Raw genomic sequence first — 18535 nt, 5'->3', positions numbered from 1 at the left:
TCTGTCGTTGCTCTCTGGGCTTTGATTGACAGGCAGCTCCTGTCAATCCGGGCTCGGTTACCAGGAGCGGTAACCAAGGAACGGAGCCACTCCTCGACTTTGGGGGAGGGGGGGGAAACCACCCCGGAAAAGACAAATAATCCCATTTCTACAGAGGACACATCTGAAACAAACACGGTATTAAAGTAAATGATATATAAATTGTTGTCGGGATCACAGACGAGGGCGGCGCGTTTATTGCAGCATTGAGCTGTTTGTGGAGGATTAATACCCCCCCTACTCTCCGGAAATAGTGGTTCAGTCCGGCCGCTCTTCCGGCGGTTGGGAGGCGGAGTCTGCCTGGCAGCAACGGCCGGAGAGGAGGCGGTGGTCAGCGGGAGGATCAGAGAGGAGGCGGTGGTCAGCGGGAGGATCAGAGAGGAGGCGGTGGTCAGCGGGAAGATCAGAGAGGAGCCAGTGGTTGGTGGGGGGTAGTGGTCAGCGGGGTACTGGAGAGGAGACTGTGGTCAGCAGCGGTCCGGAGAGGAGGCAGTGGTCAGCGGGGTACTGGAGAGGAGACTGTGGTCAGCAGCGGTCCGGAGAGGAGGCAGTGGTCAGCGGGGTACTGGAGAGGAGACTGTGGTCAGCAGCGGTCCGGAGAGGAGGCAGTGGTCAGCGGGGTACTGGAGAGGAGACTGTGGTCAGCAGCGGTCCGGAGAGGAGGCAGTGGTCAGCGGGGTCCGAGAGGAGACTGTGGTCAGCAGCGGTCCGGAGAGGAGGCAGTGGTCAGAAGGGGTTCCGGAGAGGAGGCTGTGGTCAGCAGCGGTCCGGAGAGGAGGCAGTGGTCAGAAGGGGTTCCGGAGAGGAGGCTGTGGTCAGCAGCGGTCCGGAGAGGAGGCAGTGGTCAGAAGTGGTTCCGGCGAGGAGGCTGTGGTCAGCAGCGGTCCGGAGAGGAGGCAGTGGTCAGAAGTGGTTCCGGAGAGGAGGCTGTGGTCAGCAGCGGTCCGGAGAGGAGGCAGTGGTCAGAAGTGGTTCCGGAGAGGAGGCAGTGGTCAGCAGGGGTTCCGGAGAGGAGGCAGTGGTCAGCAGGGGTTCCGGAGAGGAGGCAGTGGTCAGAAGTGGTTCCGGCGAGGAGGCTGTGGTCAGCAGGGGTTCCGGAGAGGAGGCAGTGGTCAGCAGGGGTTCCGGAGAGGAGGCTGTGGTCAGCAGGGGTTCCGGAGAGGAGGCAGTGGTCAGCAGGGGTTCCGGAGAGGAGGCAGTGGTCAGCAGGGGTTCCGGAGAGGAGGCTGTGGTCAGCAGGGGTTCCGAAGAGGAGGCTGTGGTCAGCAGGGGTTCCGGAGAGGAGGCAGTGGTCAGCAGGGGTTCCGGAGAGGAGGCAGTGGTCAGCAGGGGTTCCGGAGAGGAGGCAGTGGTCAGAAGGGGTTCCGGAGAGGAGGCTGTGATCAGCAGAGGTCTGGAGGAGGGGCTGTGGTCAGTAGGAGTCCTGGAGAGGCTGTGGTCATCAGGAGTCCAGAGAGGAGGCTGTGGTCAGTGGGGGTCTGGAGAGCAGGCTGTGGTCTGCAGGGTTCTGGTAAGAGGGAGGCTGTGCCTGCAGGGTGTCGGGGTGGGTAGCTGTTGTTGGCTGGGCAGCTGTGGTCAGCTGGCACCCAACCTCAAGTCGCATTTCCAGGTACAGAACATCTTTAGGTAGCTGGTGTGTATCACTTGGGACATTTCTTAGTGTTGATCATTTGGTGTGTGTTTGTGTCCGTGTCTCTGAGCACATTGCTAGTTAGTGTACGTGCATTTGAGTTCCACTCCCACCTATCCATTCATAGCCAGAGAATCTTCCACAAAGGTTTTGCTTCACACTCCAGCATTGCTAACTTGGAGTCCCCTAAGGATTTATCATATAAGCTAATGAATCCCAGCTCTCGATATCACAGTATCTTTACAGTGCAGAAGGAGGCCATTTGGCCCATTGAGTCACCACTGGCTCTCTGAAAGACTATTGCATCTAGTCCCACTCCTTTGCCTTATCCCAATAACATTGCACATTCTCTCTTTTTGGATAGCAATCCAATTCCCTTTTGAATACCCTGATTGAACCTGCCTCCACCACACTTTCAGGAAGTTTGTTCTGGAGTCCAACCACCCTCTGGGTGAAAAACTTTTTCCTCACATCACAGTTACTCCTTTTGCCAATTATTTTGAATCTGTGCCCTCTAGTTCTTGATGTTCTCTTGAGTGGGAACGGTTTCTCACTATATACCCTGTCCATACCTCTCAGGATCTTCAATACCTCTATCAAGTCTCCTTTCAGCCTTCTTTTCTTCAAGGAAAGGAGTTCCAATATATCCTCATAGCTACAGTTCTTTATTGCTGGAATTACTATCACCTCTTGCAAACCCTCCTCTGCCTCCGTGTTGCCAGACCGCCTGTCTAACACTGAATGCTGTATGCGCCTAGCTGAAATTTCTGGCAATTAAACATTTGAAAGACCAAAATCATCAACTTCACCTTCTGGGAAATGCTCTACACCATCACCACTGTCGCAGGCTGAACCAAAACATTCACAATTGCAGCATTCTGTTCAAACCTCAGTGAGCTTCCAAACTTGTCACCTCTCCATCAGAAAGATTCCCTACTTCTCCCTCAACATTGCCTGCCTCCAAGCCAACCACCACCCATATGCTGCTGATGCTTCCAAATCTATCTTTGTCACCCCTGGACTCACATGATCCTTGGCAGATCGCCTATATAAAAACAGACATTTGCACTTATGTAGCACTTTTCACAGCCTTAGGATATACCAAAAATTCTTACAGCCAATGAAGTACTTTTTGAAACAGTTACTGCTGCAATGTGGGAAGTATGACAATCAACATTTGCACAACAAGGTCCCACAAACAGCCATGTGATAATAACCAGATAACCTGACGATTGAGGGATAAATATTGGCAAGGACTCCTCTGTTCTTCTTGGAAAAGTGCCATGATATCTTTTGTGTCCGCCTGGTAGAGCAATTGGGACCTCAGTTTAAGGTCTCATTGAAAAGGTGGCATCCCTGACAGTGCAGCACTCCCTCAGTACCACACTGGAGTGTCAACTAAATGATATCCAAAACTCTGCTACTTTTATCCTATCCTGCATTAAGTCTTGCTCGTGTATAACCTCTTATCCTCAGGGAACCAGACTGACTTGTTCCTCTTTGCATCGAATTTAAAATTTTCACCCTTGTGTTTACATTTTTTTTTCTTTATTCTTTCATGGGATATGAGTGTTGCTGGCAAAGCCAGCATTTGTTGCCCATCCCTCATTGAACTATGGGGTCAGTTCAGTTACAAAATTGCATTTGCCCCTTTATTAACTGAATGTAAATTCCCCAGCTGCTGTGGTGGGATTTGAACTCATGTTTTTTGGTTTTCAGTTAGGTGGAGTGATCTTTCAGAAAAGAAGTGCAGACTATGGAGTCAAATATAGGCCAGACCTAAGCCTTTACAACAATCAACAATGGTTTATGGTCACTATTGCTGGGGCTAGCTTTATATTTCAGATTTATTAATTGAATTCAAATTCCACCAACTGCTGTGGTGGGATTTGTACCCTAAAGCATTAGCTTGGGTCTCTGGATTACTGGTTCAGTGACTTAACACTGCACCACTACCTCCTACTGAATTTGTTTGAGGCCTTGCTCTTCCCTATCACCTACAAGCCCCCACCTTTTGTTTCCACATTGGATAAAGACAGCACATTTCTTTCTTTAAAGGACATTAGTGAACCAGATGGGTTTTATTCTGGTAGTTGCATAAGCACCATTGCTGAAATTAGCTTTTTAATCCCTGATTTCCTTTATTAACTGAATGTAAACTCCCCAGCTGCTGTGGTGGGATTGGAACTCATGTTTTTTTAACTTCTAGCCCAGTAACATATCATTATGCCACCATTCTGTTGTACCTTTAGTTCTATGCTTAGATCACTGTTTTTGAAATCTAAAATGACAAGATATTGATTACAAGTATTATTGTGCGGGTGTGTGCATAATTATTTCTCTATTTCTATTTCAGTTGATATTCATACAACAAAAATGGAAAACTTTGTCCTTTATGAGGAAATTGGAAAAGGAAATAAATCTACGGTTTATAAAGGCAGAAGAAAGGGAACTATCAATTTTGTAGCTATTTTGTGTATTGACAAATCAAAAAGGCCAGAGATCACCAATAGGGTGAGTATTACTTGATAATAGTCGTGGAATTTGAATTATCGGAGAACTCAGGGAACATAGTGGCATAGAGCATTGTGGACCCACCATGTGGGTTTTTTTCTGTGTTTAGAGCTGCATTTGCCCCTTGGCCATCTTTGAGTTTATCTGAGCCAATCATGACTGTGTTGCTTCAGGCTGGTGTAGGTAAATGTGCTTACGTACTGGAGTGGAGGCCTTGTGGCACAGAGGGTAGTGTCCCTGCCCCTGAGCCAGAAGTTCCCAGTTTAAGTCCCATTCCAGGTCTTGATGGCTGAGGAAGTTGCATTCATAATGCAGCCAAACAGGTTGAGGATCAACTTGTAAGTCTTCCAACATCCGCCAACAGCAGGTGGTAAGAGCGGGAGAACTTCCTGGTCAGCTATGTGATGGAAAGAAATTGGAGTCTCTCCCATCACTATTCATAGCTCCGGGCTAGAACGTGTATGTAAAACTGTAGGTTGCCACAGCAACTCTGATTCTTGGGGGTGCTGATTGGTTCAATTGCCTGAACAGCTGATGTGAATCAGAATGGTGCCAACGACACAGGGTTGGATCACTGTTCCAGCTGGGATAAATTTGGGACCTGCTTCTTTGCCCTACACATGGTGAAGATTGTGGTACTGTGGGTCAGACCTGCCTTTGGGCAGAGAGCTGGGGAAGAAGGATATATTGGAGTACAATGCTGTACAGACTTGAGTTTGAGTACTAAGTTAGCTGATCTCCACTGAGGCAAATGTGAGGTGATGTAATTTGCCTTAGCATCCCTGGACTGTTTTTAGGTAGAGGTAGAATGTTGGGAGATGATGGGGTTTGTTCCTCACTAATAGTTTTTAAATGCAGTAATTAAATGACAAAACTTGGGAGACGTGATGGAGGGAGGAGAGTGAGAATAGCATAGTTTGATGAAAAATGAACACTGTAACTCTTTGACTGTTTTTCTCCTTGTTCATTTATTGATTTAACATAAAGTTGTGATAACAAATGCAAAGTATGTAATTGTAATTTGCCTTTTCCTCTCTGGCTTCAGTCATTTTCAAACTTTTTGTTGGGTTATTATTGCAAAGGTGCCAATTGAGTGGGCCTCAACTTGTGTACAAACTAAAACAGTAGTCATTGTCAGGTGAAAGCCAGTTAAAGAAAAGCTTGTATTTATATTGCTCCTTTCACAGCCCCAGGACATCCTAAGTGCTTTACAGCTAATAAATTACTTTTAAAGTGGAAAACAAAAACAGAATTACCTGGAAAAACTCAGCAGGTCTGGCAGCATCGGCGGAGTTCTGTCGAAGGGTCATGAGGACTCGAAACGTCAACTCTTTTCTTCTCGGCCGATGCTGCCAGACCTGCTGAGTTTTTCCAGGTAATTCTGTTTTTGTTTTGGATTTCCAGCATCCGCAGTTTTTTTGTTTTTTAACATTTAAAGTGGAGTCACTCTCGTAATGTAGGAAATGCAACAGCCAATTTGGGCACAGTATGGTCCCATAAACAGCAATTAATTAATGACCAAATAATGACCAGTCTGTTTTGAGGTGTTGGTTAAGAGATAAATGTTGACTGACCAGGACACTGGGGAGAACTCCATTGTTCTTTGAGATAGTGCCACCGAGAGGACACTTCAGTTTAAAGTCTCCTCCAAGGGTTGGTACCTCTGACATTGCAGCACTTCTTCAGTACTGCGCTGATCTGTCAACTTAGCTTATGCTCTAGCGTGTTCTGGAGTGGGGACTTGACTTCTGACTCAGAAGAGAGTGCAACCAACAGGCTGTGATTTAACTGTGGATAGTGACAGAGCTGAGTCCTGTCCTGTCTTCAACTAAAATTTCCCAGTGTTCAGGAGGGGTAAATCGTGGCTGATGTTTTTCTCCCTTTCCAGCCAAGAGTGCTTAGGCCAATTTTAACATGCCAACTACTGCCCTGAATGAAATCCACTAACCCAACATAAACCAGAAATTGAACCTGGTACCTTCTACTCTGTGATTCGTCCTTCATAAAACTCTCTGAATACTTATTTGAAAAAATCACAATGATTTGTACACTGAGATGGAACACCCACATATCTGTTTCTAAAACTTCCATGCTTTGGTCACCTCCAGACTTGAGTTCTTCACTGCTTTCCTGGCCAGCCTTCCATCTTCCATCTTCTGTAGGCTGAACTTATCTAAAGCTCTGTTGCCCTTATCCTGACTCGCACCAAGTTCAGTTCACCTGTCATTACATTGCATTAGTTTGCAACAAGCAGCACTTCAAATTAAAATTTTCATCCTTATGTTCAAAGCTGTACCCTTTTCTGTAACCTCTACCTCCACAACTCTCCGAGATATATGTATTCCTCCAGTTGTCGCCTTTTGTGCATCCCCAATTTACTTCACTGTTCCAATGTTGCTCGAGCCATCAGGTGTCTTGGCCATATACTCAAAACTTCACTCCCTAAATCACTCTGCCTTTTTACCTCTTCTCCTTTAAGATGCTTTTAAATCCAATATCTTTGACCAATCTTATGGTCACTTATGCTAATATCTCATTATGTGGCTCAGTGTCAAATTTTGTCTGTTTACACACTTGTAAAGTGCCTTGGGACATTTTACTATATTGAAGGCATTATGTAAATGGCAGTTATTGTTGTAAAATTACCTTGAAGAAATTGTGCCCAGAGCAAATATATTATTGTTGGACCTGCTGTCCTCATAGTAACTTCCTTGCGTTCCTCATCACGGAGTTTGTGTTTTCTTATTGTCCATGATTCAAAGTGTTTTTAGGTGTGAAGCTAGTGTATAGTTCCTTCCCCTCAGATTGGTTCGTCGCAATTTAAACAATTTTCAGCAGCATGCTTTTACGAATTTAAAAATAAAGAAGATTATTTATTATCACACATAAAGGTTAGATGCAGGTAAGAAAAAAAAGCAATACGATTACAAGTAGCAATTGTTTCAGTCTCTTTCATAGCAGGCCTGTAATTTCTGAGATGAGTTAATGCTTTGGCTGGAGTGGAGGTCTTTTAAAGCAGAGGATTTTCAGTAAGCTGCAATGTCTCTTGTAGTTGAATTGCCAGGTGGTTGTCTCTCAGTTGAACTTGAAGATGAAACAGTGTGGGGAAGAATCTTCCTACTTTCAGGGTATAGTTGTTTTACATTGGCTGTGTGGTTGTCTTGCAGTTGGTTTGATGGCTTTTCAGATGGTGTTTCGAATGGTATCTGTCATGGTATTTCTGATGAGAAAAGCTTCTGCTGTTAGTTTTAAAAAGAACAGGTAGCAAACATGGCTGTCTTAACTATGTGACTTGTGGCCAGTCCAAAGTCCTTCTTCCAAAAAAAGGTAGTGGGTTCAGCTGATACACATCTTGTTTTGTAGCCTTTCACACTTTGAGAGTTTTCAGACATCCAATCTCTCTGTGTTTGGATGAGGAGCCATCACAATACAATGAAAGGTTGATGGGATCCATTTCATATTCATGTGCCACCCATGGAGTTTGGATGTCTCCATTGTCCCTGGTGAAACATGGAGATGAGTTGTTTGCAAACCCCATTATCTGTAGATTTTGGTTCATTCTTAACCAATGAAATGTGTGAATCTGACAAGAGGCTGTGAGATGTCTTCATTCAGGTCTATATTTAATCAGGCATTGGCTGCAGATTCTACTGTTTAACAGTTCAAATGCCAAAGAATGCACATGGTATACTGTGGCCATCTTAAGCTTGGTGCCCATTCAAAAACATATAGTTTTAAAATTTGTAATATGTTCATGTCTGTACTGCGCATGACATCCTGAACAGGATACTGTATAAAAAGAAAACTCTATCTAACCTCCAAGCAACCTCTCTTGCTCCCTCTTCTTTTACCTTTTTCTGCCTCTTTTTCTATTGATATTGCTTTGAAAAGTACCTTTTTGAGGTTTCTTCTCCCAATGCTTGCACACGAGCAGGGAAGAGACCTCATCCTGAGTGAGACACAGCCAGAGTGAGTGTGGGTATTGGCAATTTGGTGCACAGTGGGAATTAGGTGCAGAGGGGAAGGGGTGCTCTTTGCATTTTTTCCTTGCTATCCAACTTCTTAAATCTTCAACAAGTGGTCTTGCCCTGCTGCAGCAGTAGAGGCTACAAGGGAGAGGAATGGCTGGTAAGTAGTGGGTGAGGTCGGGTATGTATTTACTACTTTTATCGCTTATAGTTTAAGGTCTTTTTGTGGTTTATATAGTTTGTCTATTCTGTAGTAATGAGGATCAGGAAAGAAGGGCCCTAGAGTAATTGATTTAAAAGGTTTAATTTAAAGGGATAAGCCATGGCAGGAGAGCTCAAAGCTGTGGTGTGCTCCATATGGGAAGCCGGGAACATTTCCAGTGCCCGGGACCAACATGTTTGCAGGAAGTGTGTCCAGCTACAGCTCCTAGAAGCTTGGGTTTCAGATCTGGAACGGTGGCTGGGGACACTGTGGAGCATCCTCGAGTCTGAGAGCATCGTGGATAGCACGTTTAGAGAGGTGGTCACAGCGCAACTGAAGGGACTTGAGGAAGGAAGGGAATGGGTGACCACCAGGCAGTCCAACAGAAACAGGCAGGTAGTTCAGGAGTCCCCTGGGGTCCTGCTTGCAAATCGATATTCCATTTTGGAGGCTGATGAGGGCGCTGGTTCCTCCAGGGAGTGCAGACAGAGCCAAGCTTTTGGCACCACAAGCAGCCTATCTGTACAAGAGGGGAGGAAGAGAGGAAGAGCAATAGTAATAGGGGATTCTATAGTCAAGGAAACAGATAAGCGCTACTGTGGCATTCAACGTGACTCCAGGATGGTGTGTTGCCTCCCTGTTGCCAGGGTCCGGGATGTCACTGAACGGCTGCAGGGCATCCTGAAGGGGGAGGGTGAAAAGGCAGAGGTCAGGGTACATGTTGGTACCAATGTCATAGGTAGAAATAGGGATCAAGTCTTGCATTGAGAATTCAGGGGGTTAGGCAGTAGACTAAAAAGCAGGACTTCTCAGGTTGTAATCTTTGGATTACCCCCAGTGTCACATGCTAGCAAGCACAGAAATAGGAGAATAGCACAGATGAATATGTGGCTTAAGAGTTGGAGCAGGAGGGAGGGTTTTAGATTCCTGGATCACTGGGACCATTCCTGGGGAAGGTGGGACCTGTACAAGTGGGATGGTCTACATCTGATCCAGAGCGGGACTAACATCCTTGTGGGCGGGTTTGCCAGTGCTGTTGGGAGGAGTTTAAACTAATCCGGCAGGGGGAGGGGACACAGAATGTTAGCATACTAGGGACACATCATAATACAGCAAAACAATCAAGTCAGAGGGAGTACAGCTGCATTAAATTTCAGGGGAGTAAGGCAAGGCTGGATGGCCTCTACTCTAGTGCCAGGAGTATTACAGGTAAAAGGGATGAGTTAAGGGTGAGGATTGACAGGTAGAATTATGATATAGTAACCATCACAGAGACGTGGTTGAGGGAGGGGCAGGAATGGCAGCTCAACATTCCAGGATATAGAATTTTCAGGCGAGACAAGGAAGGGGGTAAAAGAGGGGGAGGCATTGCATTATTAGTTAAGGAGTCAGTTACTGAAGTAAGGAGAGATGATATCTTGGAGGGGGCATCGAATGAAGCTTTGTGGGTAGAGCTTAGGAATAAAAAAGGGGCAGCCACATTTTTAGGTGTTTATTATAGACCCCCAGATAGTCAGCGGGAAATTGAGGAGAAAATATGTGCTCAATTTGCGGAGGTGAGTAAAAACAATAACAATAGGGTAATTATATTAGGTGATTTCAACTTTCCCAACATTAATTGGGATAGACATAGTGTTAAGGGCTTGGATGAAGTGGATTTCTTGAAATGTTTGCAGAAGAACCTCTTAGGTCAATATGTAGAGGGTCCAACAAGGGACGGTGCTTTGCTGGACCTAATTCTGGGGAATGAAGCTGGACAGGTGGTTGAGGTGGTGGTGGGGGGAGCATTTTAGTGATAGCGACCACAACATGGTACAATTTAAGCTAGTTATGGACAAAGAAATAGACAAGTTTCAAAAAAATGTTTTGGATTGGGGGAGCGCAGATTTTAGTAAAATAAGGCAGGATCTGGCCAAGGTAGACTGGGAACAACTACTTGTGGGGAAATCTACAGAAGAGCAGTGGGGGGGGGTGGTGGTTCAAAAAGGAAATGGGGAGAGTACAGGCTCAACATGTTCCCTCTAGGGTGATAGGAAGAAGTAACAAGCCCAGAGAACCATGGATGACCAGAGATATTCAGGATACGATGAGAAGGAAAAGAGAGGCTTTTAGCAAGTACAAGGGGAGCAAATCAGCGAAGGCATTAGTGGAGCACAGAAAGTGTAAGGTGGAGCTTAAGAAAGCAATTAGGAGAGCAAAGAGGGGATATGAGAAAGCCCTGGCTGGTAAAAGTAGGGAAAATCCCAAGATATTCTCTAAATATATCAATGGGAAGAGGATAACCAGGGAAAGAGTAGGGCCCATTAGGGACCAAGAGGGCAATCTATGGGTGGACCCAGAGGACATCGCTAGAGTGTTGAATAAATACTTCACATCTGTCTTCACCCAAGAGAATGAAGATGAAGGTATGGAACTCGGGGACAGAGACTGCGAGGTTCTTGAGCAAATTGATATAGGGAGTGACAAGGTATTGGAGGTGTTGGCAGGCTTAAAATGGGCACATCTCCAGGTCTGGATGATTTGTGTCCCAGACTGCTGAGGGAGGCAAGGGAGGAGATCGCAAGGTCTCTGACCCAAATTTTTAATTCCTCTCTGGCCACAGGGGAGGTGCCAGAGGACTGGAGAACAGCTAATGTGGTTCCAGTATTTAAGAAGAATTGTAGGGATAAGCCAGGGAATGACAGGCCAGTGAGTCTCACATCAGTGGTAGGGAAACTATTGGAGAAAATTCTGAAGGACAGAATCTATCTCCACTTGGAGATGCAAGGTTTGATCAGGGATAGTCAGCGTGGCTTTGTCAGAGAGAGGTCATGCCTAACAAATTTGATTGAATTTTTTGAGGTGACCAGGTGTATAGATGAGGGTAGTGCAGTTGATGTAGTTTATTTGGATTTCAGCAAAGCTTTTGACAAGGTCCCAAAAAGGAGACTTATAAAGAAGGCAAATGCACATGGGATACAGCGTAATTTGATAATGTGGATTCAAAATTGGCTTCATTGTAGGAGACAGAGGGTGATACAGAATGTTGCTTTAGTGACTGGAAGCTAGTGTCCAGTGGCCTACCACAGGGATCTGTGCTGGGTCCCCTATTATTTGTCATTTATGTAAATGACATGGATGACTATGTGGGGATAGGATTAGTAAGTTTGCAGATGACACAAAAGATCGGCTGGGTGATTAACAGTGAGGTTGAGTGTCTTGGGCTACAGAAAGATATAGATGAGATGGTCAAATAGGTAGATAAGTGGCAGATGGAATTTAACCCTGAAAATTGTGAGGTGATACACTTTGGAAGGAATAATTTGACAAGGAAGTATTCAATAAACAGCATGACACTAGGAAGTTCTGAAGAACAAAGGGACCTTGGCGTGTGTGTCCATAGATCTCTGAAGGCAGAGGGGTATGTTAGTGGGGTGGTGAAAAAGGCATCTGGGACGCTTGCCTTTATCAATCGAGGCATAAATTACAAAAGTAGGGAGGTCATGTTGGAGTTGTATAGAACCTTGGTGAGGCCACAGCTGGAGCACTGTGTGTAGTTCTGGTTGCCACATTATAGGAAGGATGTGATTGCACTGGAGGGGGTGCAGAGGAGATTCACCAGGATGTTGCCTGGGATTAAACATTTAAGTTATGAAGAGAGGCTGGATAAACTCGGGTTGTTTTTGTTGGAGCAGAGGAGACTGAGGGTTGACCCGATCGAAGAGTACAAGATTATGAGGGGCATGGACAGGGTGGAGAGGGAGCAGCTGTTCCCCTTAGTTGAAGGGTCAGTCACAAGGAGACACAAGTTGAAGGTGAGGGGCTGGAAGTTTAGGGGGGATGTGAGGAAAAACCTTTTTTACCCAGAGGGTGGTGATGGTCTGGAATGCGCTGGCTGGGAGGGCGGTGGAGGCGGGTTGCCTCACATCCTTTAAAAAGTACCTGGATGAGCACTTGGCACATCATAACATTCAAGGCTATGGGCCAAGTGCTGGTAAATGGGATTAGGGTAGGTAGGTCAGGTGTTTCTCATGTGTCGGTGCAGGCTCGATGGGCCGAAGGGCCTCTTCTGCACTGTGTGATTCTGTGATTCTGAATGCTTCAACTATGTCATCCTACATTCTCCCCTCCTCCTTATGTCCTTGCTGTTTTGGAAGTAAGACATATTACCATGTATGACTCATTGTCTCTCATTATCTGCAAACTGGGTTTCTTTAGTCTTTCCGTTCCCTGACAGTCCTAATCAATCAATCTTGATTCATCCCATCTTCTGTCCTGTGCATTTCAAGTTTGCTGAATCCTGTGCTGTGGATGTTAGACCTACATCTCGATTTCTCATTTTACAGAAAAAAATATAGGGCAGAATTTTACGAGCCGCGGGTGGGCACGTGCCCGACCTGATCAGGCGTAAAATAGCACGCAATGATGTCGGGCGAGTGTCCTGGCATCATAGCGCACTCGCATGATATTTCTAGGGGTCTATTAAGGCCCTTAATCAATTAACTAAAAGCAATTTTTCACTGCCTGCGAGCGGGTGAATTAGCCAGGTGGCCTTTGGATTTTTTAGGAAACCTCATCCACTTAACAAAGAAATAAAAATTTTTAGGCATAATTTTTATTATGTTTCTGGTGTTGTTACTGAGTTCTATGTTGGGTCATGTTTTTAACATTTTTAAAATCTTTCTTTTTGATTTTACAATTCTTCAGCTACCTGAGGCAGCTCCCTGCCTTCAGGGAGCTCTCAATGCACATGTTAATTGGCCAGCCAGCGTGAAATCGCGGTTGGGGGCCAACTGCCCACTTGCCCGATGCTCGGAAAATCCTGTCCATACCTTCCGTCTTGGTTAACGACAAGAAGATAAATGTTTGTTTTGGAAATATGTCTTTTATATAGGTGCGACTTACTCATGGCATTGAACACCAGAACATCGTATTATTTCATGAGTGGTATGAGACTAGCAATCACCTCTGGCTGGTAGTGGAACTATGCACAGGTAAGAATTCAAATGCTATTTAAAATATTATGCAGTGGCTTTAAATATATACGTAAAAGGGTTACATTTTACACTGTTGCATTGAGTAGTTGAGTGTTATGTGCTTTGTTGTAATGATGATGAAAATCTGAAAAATTTGCTGGTAGGACACTTAGGACTCACATTTTTGAATGGTTTCACCACAATATTTTTCTCTGTGTTAGTTTTCAAGAAGTTGTAAACTTGTTTACAGCCAGTTCATTTATGATATTGCTGGCATGGATAAAAATATTGGCATTGTTTGTAGAAGTTTTTACTTGTATGTCATTTTGCTTCAGTTGGTAGAACTCTCACTTCTAAGCAAGAAGGTGGTGCTGGGACTTTAGCACGTGATCCAGGTTGACAGTTCACTGCAGCACTGAGTGAATGCTATAATTCCTATCATTTGGATGAAATACGAATGTGTGCCAGGCCTGCTTGTTTCTGTAGTTCATTCACCCAGTCTCGGGTCTTAGTTTGTGAAATCAGGCTACAGTTCATTGTTTGTGAGCTCCTTTGAGATGTTTTGAGATAGTCTTCCTAGATAAGATGTTCTTTGCTCAAGACAGTCTCTTCAACACTCCCAATTACAGATCGCCACCTCAAAAATGAAAACTTCCTGTTTTCTGATGCGTTTGGCCCATTTTTAAACAAAGTATTAAATGTAGAATTTAGCATGGCAGTCTTAATAACTGTAGTGCATTATTAGTAAAAGGTAATGCATAAGGGAACAGTTGAGAGTCCTGGGATGCATTCTTTGTATTTGATAAAACAGAAAAGCATATGAAAACTGACATACAGGAAAAAACCTATTTGTCATTCAGTCTGTCCCATAAAACAAGCAAAAAGTCATACATTGAATTATTAAGGCTGGAACTGTGAAGGAAAACCGTTGAAAACTGTAGTTATAAAAATGTTCCTTTTCCTTGCTCCTTTGCCCTCAGGCATGGCAGTCACTGAATGTAAGAGCTGAATTAAGAAAATACTTTTCATTCAATTCCCAATGCTGTTAGCAGTATTTAATGCAAATTAAGCAGATGCTGATGTATTCTCTTGTTTTTTCACTGCCACCTTACGTACACTTAATCTTATGGTATTCGTTGCAGGAGGCTCACTAGCGATGGTCATCGCCCAAGATGAATATTTACATGAAGATGTAGTTAGACAGTTCGGTATTGACTTGGTGACGGGTTTGCGCCATATTCATGAACTGGGCATAATTTTTTGTGATCTTAACCCTGCCAAGGTAAATAGACACTGTTGCATTAGATAAGGTTCAGAGTTTCAGCTATAGTTGAATAATGAATGTGTTTGGTTCCTAAAGATTTAGGATTTTTGCTGTCATTACATTATTTATTACTTTGCTGTGTGCAGCTACTTAAGGTACATTTTTCAGAGTTAGGAATTTAATTGCTTCTGCTAAATGTCAATTTGCACTTCCCTCTTTTGAGAGTGAATAATTCTGTTTAATATTCCTTTCCCCTTCTTGTTGGTTACTCAGTTAATGTCATAGACTCATAGAGGTCTACAGCACAGAAAAAGGCCCTTTGGCCCATCGAGTCTGCGCCAGTCAAACAAGTACTTAACTATTCTAATCCCATTTTCCGGTACTAGGCCCATAGCCTTGTATGCCATGGCATCGCAAGTGCACATCCAAATACTTCTTAAATTTTATGAGGGTTTTTGCCTCTACCACCCTTTCAGGCAGTGAGTTCCAGATTCCCACCACCCTCTGGGTGAAAAAATTTTTCCTCACATCCCCTCTAAACCTCCTGCCCCTCACCTTAAATCTATGCCCCCTGGTTATTGATCCTCCACCAAGGGGAAAAGTTCCTTCCTGTCTACCCTATCTATGCCCCTCATAATTTTATACACCTCAATCATGTCCCCCCTCAACCTCCTCTGCTCCAGCGAAAATAACCCCAGTCTATCCAATCTCTCCTCATAACTAAAACTCCCAGCCCAGGCAACATCCTGGTAAATCTCCTCTGCACTCTCTAGTGCAATCACATCCTTCCTATCATGCGGATTCCAGAACCACTCTAGCTGTGGCCTAACCAGGGTTTTATACAGTTCCAGCATAACCTCCCTGCTCTTCTATTCAATGCCTCGGCTAATAAAGGCAAGTATCCCATATGCCTTCTTAACCACCTTCTCTCCCTGTCCTGCTACCTTAAGGGACCAGCGGACATGCACACAAGGGTCCCTCTGATCCTTGGTACTGCTCAGGGTCCTACCATTCATCGTGTTTTCCCGTGCCTTGTTTGTCCTGCCCAAGTGCATCACCTCACACTTATCCGGATTAAATTCCATTTGCCACTAATCAGCTCATCTGACCAGCCCGTCTATATCCTCCTGTAATCTAAGGCTATCCTCCTCACTATTTACCACCCCACCAATTTTCGTGTCATCCGTGAACTTACTGATCAACCCTCCCACATTCAAGTCTAAATCGTTTATATATACCACAAACAGCAAGGGACTCAACACTGATCCCTGTGGAACCTCACTGGACACAGGCATCCAGTTACAAAAACACCCCTCGACCATCACCCCCTGCTTCCTGCCCCTCAGCCAATTCTGGATCCAATTTGCCAAATTGCCTTGGATCCCATGGGCTCTTACCTTCATTATTAGCCTCTTGTGCGGGACCTTATCAAAAACCTTGCTGAAATCCAAGTAGACTACATCAAATGCATTGCCCTCACCTACACACCTGGTCACCTCTTCGAAAAATTCAATCAAATTGGTCAGACATGACCTCCCCTTAACAAAACCATGCTGACTGTCCTTGATTAATCCCTACTTCTTCAAGTGTAGATTAATTCTGTCCCTATTTGTGCCAAGAGCCATCTGCAGATGAGAGAACAGATGGATGATGTGCTTTCAGGACTTCCACAATACTGAAACTAATTGTGTCAAAGTTCAAGAGCAGATTGGGGTTTGCACTCCTCCCAATCCCTCCTTTTGCTTTATACCACCACATTATAATTAAATCCCTCCATTCAGGTTTCTGTCCTTTCTGCAGCACTAAAACTATTCTAACCAAAGTCATGAATTACGTTCTCTGAATATGATGGTAATGTATTTTCCTTCCACAACCTCTTTGTAGCCATTTAACATGGTTGACTATTCCATCCTCCTCTACCACTTCACTTCCTTTCTCCAGTTCAGTGGGGTTTCTCTTGTTTGACTCTGCTTGACTATCTGATCTCAGCCAGAACATCATTACCAATGGTTCTATCCCTATCCTGCACTGTCATCTTGGGAGTTCCCCAATGATCCAATGCTGGCCATCTCCTCTAATTCATTTACATGCAGCCCCTTGGCAATGCCATCTGCAAATATGAGATCAGCTCCCATATGTATGTTGATGAAATAACCTCCCTTGACCCCTCCAGTGCCAGTCCTGGACAAACAGACTAAAGTCTTGGATCAGCCTCAGATTTTTTCCAGCTAAATCTCAGGATAGTCCTCTGCTCCTGCCTCAAACTGTGTGTGCACATGCCACCTACTCCTCTCGTTTGCCCATCCACTGTTCTGGGGTAATTCTGACTGTTAACAGACCTGCTGTCCCACCTGACCCCATGATGAGCATCCAATGGATGTCCTCTCCATCACAAAGACTGTATATTCCTTGCTTCATAACATCCGCCCATCTCTGTCCCTACCTGACCTCACCTGCTGCTGAAGTCTTGATCCATGCTTTTATTACTTCCAGGCTTGACTATTCCAATGTTTTCTTGTTTGACCTCGCATCCTCTACTTTCTGGTAAACTTCAGTTCATCCAAAACTCTGCTATATATATCCTGTCATGCACCAAGCACCCACTTGCTCATTATCCCTGCCCTCACTTCTCCATGTTGGCTTCCAGCCCCCCTAATGCCTCAAATTTAAGTTTCTCAGTTTTATGTTTAAATCTGTCCATGGGCTCGCCTTTCCTTGTCCCTGTAACCTGCAGCATAATTCCTTCCTTGTCCTTTTAACAAGTTCTTAAAGTGTGAGGCAGTGTTATCTCTGACAACTGACTTCATTTATTATTGTTCCAAAACATTCATCTTAAATCTTGATACACAATAGTACACTTTTAGCCTTGCATCTAATGACAAAATGTAGGAAACTTGTAGCAGGAAATTGTGTAGTGTTGCATATCCAGGCCTGTTCATGCTACTTGTTCTTAAAGGTAGTAAAAATGCTCCTATTGAATGAAACGTAGTTTCTCTTCTGACGTCATTTTCTTTCATTGCCTAGATTTCGCTGAATTCAAATACATTTGATGTTTTGTGAGCTTAAGGATATAGAAAAAATTGCTGGGCCAGGATGAGGGACTTAACACCATACCATCGCTTCCAATTCTTCCTTTTCCTGAACTATAGCTTTAGTTTTGCAAACCTTTGATATGTTTTATGGTGAAAGGAGCCTCTTGCCTTATTTATGCTGTAGTAATTGCTTTTAGTTGCCCGAGCTTACCCTCTGGAATTCACTCCCTCACTTCCTTGGCCTCTCCGCCTCCTTTTCCTTTAATTGCTTTTCTTTAAAAGGCCTTCCCTAAAATTAGCTCTTTGAGCAAGCTTCTAGTCACCCCTCTCAATATCTCCTTTGGCTTGACATTCTTTTCTTCCCTTGCAACTCTAAATTGCTGTGAGATTTAAAGGTGCCAGATAAATAAGTTGCTGCAATAAACGGTAATCTATCTTGTAGAACTTGTGGAATTTTAAACAATGTTTTCATGTAAATTATTTTTCTGAAGATTGTATGGTGGTGTTTATAAGATATTTTCCACTTGCAGCATTGTCATTTTCTCACCACCTTGTTGTCTTCCTAACCAGATATTGCTGGATGGACCAGGCACTCTGAAATACAGTAACTTCAGTTTAGCCAAAGCAGAAGGAGAAAATTTGGATGAATTCTTTTCACTGATTGGTGCAGAAGATGATGTAGGGGAAAGCAGCAACGGCACACAAAAAAGAAAGTCTAAAATTCGGACCCGAGGTAACAATCTCTCATTAAGTACCCCTAAATAAGGTTCATAGGTAATGCAAAATTTTAAATCACCTTTAAACCTAGATATTGGAAATTCCACCGTATATCTGATCGTACCTGAGGATGAAATCTAAATAGAAAATGCAGGTCAGGTAGCATCTGTAGAAAGAGAGACAGAGTTAATGGTTCAGGTTGACAGCCCTTCAT

General features: G+C 44.3%; 1 protein-coding gene across 5 annotated transcripts in view; it reads left to right on the top strand.

Annotated features, from left to right (window-relative positions):
- The first annotated feature begins 493 nt into the window (after positions 1-493).
- The window catches only part of ulk4 (unc-51 like kinase 4), a 425974-nt gene continuing 407932 nt past the window's right edge, over positions 494-18535 (top strand). For 3 of the 5 annotated variants that reach the window (XM_041184964.1, XM_041184966.1, XM_041184965.1), the window contains exons 1-5: positions 495-1648; positions 4026-4183; positions 13227-13326; positions 14451-14590; positions 18175-18337. In XM_041184964.1, coding sequence (XP_041040898.1) covers positions 4046-4183; positions 13227-13326; positions 14451-14590; positions 18175-18337 — 541 coding nt within the window. In that variant the 5' untranslated portion in view covers positions 495-1648; positions 4026-4045. Of the gene's footprint in view, positions 1649-4025; positions 4184-13226; positions 13327-14450; positions 14591-18174; positions 18338-18535 lie in introns of all 5 variants that reach the window. The other 2 variants (XM_041184967.1, XM_041184968.1) reach the window with 1 other exon arrangement.

The sequence above is a fragment of the Carcharodon carcharias genome, chromosome 3 (genome assembly GCF_017639515.1).
Source record: "Carcharodon carcharias isolate sCarCar2 chromosome 3, sCarCar2.pri, whole genome shotgun sequence".
Classification (NCBI taxonomy): Eukaryota; Metazoa; Chordata; class Chondrichthyes; order Lamniformes; family Lamnidae; genus Carcharodon; species Carcharodon carcharias.
The sequence above is the reverse complement of the archived record's forward strand: the minus strand, read 5'-3'. Positions and strand labels throughout refer to the sequence as shown.